Below are 3,871 nucleotides of genomic sequence, written 5' to 3'. Positions count from 1 at the left end.
TATCTTATCTTATCTTATCTTATCTTATCTTATCTTATCTTATCTTATCTTATCTTATCTTATCTTATCTTAAATAATAGGGTAATTTTTAAAAACTGGCATTTGTGCATGAAAATGTAGCTAAAAGGATTAAATTATTACAGTAAGTTGCTTCTCTATCCACTATTAGAAGACCCATTTTGTTTTTTATAAAAACTTAGAGGTGGAATATTTTTTATCCATGATCCAGTTTTGAATTTTTTTTCCAAAAAAAAGTATATTACATTGAATTCATAACAATGAAAAAGATGTGTTGTCTCAATATGTGATTCACCAAACATACAGGAGCTGAGTACCTTCATCTCGGCTGCCTTTCCTTGTCAGCGTTTATCCATGGTTAGACAGGATTTAATATATTCCAAGGTTTCCCCTCGTTTACGGTCACTTTGTATTGAGAATTTAACCTTTTKTGATGTCAAACGCAACAATAAGTATATAAGAAGTTGCTTATCTAATTACTGTGCCACTGATGCGCTTAAAAGGGAATATATCCTTAAAGACTTCAACAAGGAACAAATTAAGATCTAAATATTTATCTTTTCCACTCTTCCAAAATAAAAGAAATGAAATTTAAAATTACAAACAAAATTCACCCAGCTAATGGCTTTTTGAGACATAGGTTTAAAATGGATGTGGGTAAGTGTGTGTTTTGTGAAAGGGTAGGATCATCTGTTTTTCACATGTGAAATTATACAAACTTTTTGAAAAGATCTTCACCAGTTTATTTGTGGTCATGGGACACAATTAACAGACATAACCATCCAAGAGGTTAAATTAGTGTTTTTATCAATTACCATAACTTTGACTGTGGTGTAAATAATGTTCTATTATTAGCCAAACATCACATACATAAATGTTGTTTCTTTAAAACCTTTGCACAGTGGAAGAATGAGTTAAAGTTGTCCTATGAGTCTTTATTTTTTTGTGAAATCAAAAAGGATGGTGCCCCTTCAAAGTTTTGTTTTATTTAGGATTGTTTGTTTTAATTAGGGTTTTTGCTTTTTGTTATTTTCTGTTTAGTTCTGATTGTTATTGTTTTCTTTTCCTTTTTGTATTTTGTGAATACATAATGTTTACGTTGTGGTACCTTTTTCAAGTTGATTGTAAAAAAATAAAAAACTTTATATGGGCTTTTTCATGACAACTTGCTGCACTTTTCTTTTTACTGTAGTGAACCATCTGTATTATATACAATCTTCGTGTTCCAGCTCTCCGCCCCCTCAGTTCCGTCACAGACAGGAAGTGACGTCGGTGTAGAAGATGGTTGTCTGTAAATCCTGTGCACTGCTGCGGCTCGCTAGCCGTTTAATTTAACGCAGTGTGTGGGCTCCTTCCAGTCCGGCGGATGGACCCCCGTGGAGACATGGCAGTGCACCGCTGCCGCCCGCTCTCCTGAACGCGGAATCGAACCCGCAACTTCATGTCTGACGGAGCCAGAGCTGCCTGGTCGAAGAGGGGTTGTGGGGATTCGCACCGCCGAGGTGAGACGGCTGGAGTTAGCCGCTAAGCTAAAGCCGCTTCCCCCGGTCACCGGAGTGGTGACAGTTAGCTCCTCTGGCGGGTGTTTTACCGTCCTGTCCGTTAGCACGTCCTCCAGGAGACAGGCTGAAAGCAGCGGCTTCAGTCCCGGGTCAGAGCCGAGCCCGAGCCGCTGTGTGGAGCCTTTGTTTGGGGCTCAGACTGAACCCTGCCCCTGGTTGTTGGAGGCTCTTAAACCCACACTAAAGCGCATCTAACCGCTGTAAACAAGCTGAAACCAGCACGGTCAGGGTTCACCTGTTAGCTTTTAGCTGCACGTTCAGGCTGAGCTAATTCTCTGTGATTAACCTGGGTCTCAGGTGTTTGTACACCTGTTCTGTGTCTCAGTGCAGGTGCGTTTTAAACCGTGAAAAATGAAGATAAAATAAGTGTTAAACTACTATCATTGGCTCATTAGTCGCCATGGTAACCGCTCACCTGCGTCTGTCACTCCCTGATAAGACAAAGACCAGAAAATAAGCTTTGTGTATTAAAAAGTRGACGAGTCTGCTCTGAGTTATTATGTTGTGTCTGCGATGTTTTATGGAGGAGATGTCAAAATAAGAGTCTTCACTTCCTGTTTTACAGACAGCGGAAGTCGGTCTGCGCTCTKAGATTTGACAGGTTTATAATTTGTAGAAGAAAGTTTATAGTTTTAAAGTTTTGTTTGCGAACATTTTGGGTAGTTAAGGGCAGCATCTTGGTATTTTCATGATCTACAGAACTTAAAATGTTTTTATTAGACGTTCTCAGAAACTCACAGTCATGTTGTGAGTTTTTTTTGCAGAATTGTCTTACAGTTGTGTTTGTTGTATTTCTCCAAACAGACAGAAAACAWGAGGCTGCAGCCCTGAAGGTCCAGATCTGAAAACCTCATCAAGGAGAAATAATAGTTATTAAAAACTGCCCAGTCGATTAAATCATAAYCATATTTTTATCGTCCTGGATGTGTTTATATTTCTTCTTCTCTTGAATGCTTGGTGATCTGAAGCATCTGTGTCTGTCTTCCTTCAGAACCGGGGAAACATAAACACAGGAAATGCGAGCGGCCCTTTAGCGCTCAGACGTCGCAGCCTGTGATCGTTCGCCCSGGCTCCAAAAGGTACGACTCTCCCTGTCCTCCACTCTGTGTTTTACTGCAAATAAAACCATTTTTCTGTCTAGACTGSAAGAAAATCTGGAGCTTTCTATAATGAAATATGAAAAACACAAAGTTTAAACTGAAACTTTTATAGCTTGATGTCATTTAGAGCATATTTAGTGGTTAAAGTGATTTACTCTCCTGGRTGGACTTGTTTCAAACATTCAGAATTAAGTGAAACAAAAATGATAAATTCCTGTTTTTTCTCACTTTTGGACCAAACCGGCTCTGACTCTAGGAATGTGCGATATGGTGAAAGATTCATATCAYGATATACATTATGATGGGTGGAGTTAACGATCATGATATAAAACATAATATAAAATAAATCACATACTAATTGACTGGAATCTACAAATATGTAGATGTTAAACTATTTTTTAGACCTTAAAATGTCCTTTTTAAGGGAAATTTTAAGGTCTCCAAATCTAATTTTAAGGGAGACCTACCTGGTTAGCTCAAAGTTAAATTATATATATAATATATATAATATGTGTGTGTGTGTGTGTGTTTATACATATACACACAGTTAATTTATGTTTTGCAACGTTTTGCTCTTCCTGTGCTCTCAGCCACACAGCTTCCTGATTCCTCTGTTGTGACTCCAGCTGGTTACATCATCAAYAAGAATTACTGCAGCTGGTTGATAAACTACAGATCTCWATCAGAGGACAMATTTATATTTTATAYTGTGCATTCCTTGTAGAAACCTGTTGTTTCCATAAAACAGGAAGTTTTAGGAGCTGTCCTGTCAGAATAAACTTTAAAAGATCTGAACTTTAATCCAAACATCTTAAGAGACACTTTGTTCCTGCTTCAGTTCAGCTCTTTGTTTCCACGTTTTACACCTGTTTGTATGAGCCTGACGCGTGTCCCTCACCTGTGTCCCTCACCTGTCCCACACCTGTCCCTCATCTGTCCCTCAGGTGTCCCACACCTGTCCCACACCTGTCCCACACGTGTCCCTCACCTGTCCCACACGTGTCCCTCACCTGTCCCACACGTGTCCCTCACCTGTCCCTCACCTGTCCTTCAGGTGTCCCACACGTGTCCCTCACCTGTCCCTCACCTGTCCTTCAGGTGTCCCACACGTGTCCCTCACCTGTCCCTCACCTGTCCTTCAGGTGTCCCACACGTGTCCCTCAGGTGTCCCTCAGGTGTCCCTCACCTGTC

General features: G+C 40.0%; 1 protein-coding gene across 4 annotated transcripts in view; it reads left to right on the top strand.

The window, feature by feature from the left end:
* Window positions 1–1,255: 1,255 nt before the first annotated feature.
* The window catches only part of klhl15 (kelch-like family member 15), a 10,569-nt gene continuing 7,953 nt past the window's right edge, over window positions 1,256–3,871 (top strand). For 3 of the 4 annotated variants that reach the window (XR_001311997.1, XR_001311996.1, XM_014027776.1), the window contains exons 1-2: window positions 1,256–1,520; window positions 2,572–2,659. Coding sequence is in view for 1 of the 4 variants with exons in the window: in XM_014027776.1 (XP_013883230.1) it covers window positions 1,460–1,520; window positions 2,572–2,659 (149 nt within the window). In the remaining 3 variants the exon portion in view is untranslated. Of the gene's footprint in view, window positions 1,521–2,571; window positions 2,660–3,871 lie in introns of those variants that run through there. The other variant, XM_014027777.1, reaches the window with a different exon arrangement.

This window comes from Austrofundulus limnaeus, unplaced genomic scaffold (assembly GCF_001266775.1).
Source record: "Austrofundulus limnaeus strain Quisiro unplaced genomic scaffold, Austrofundulus_limnaeus-1.0 Scaffold681, whole genome shotgun sequence".
Classification (NCBI taxonomy): Eukaryota; Metazoa; Chordata; class Actinopteri; order Cyprinodontiformes; family Rivulidae; genus Austrofundulus; species Austrofundulus limnaeus.
This window is presented reverse-complemented; position numbering and strand designations above follow the sequence as displayed.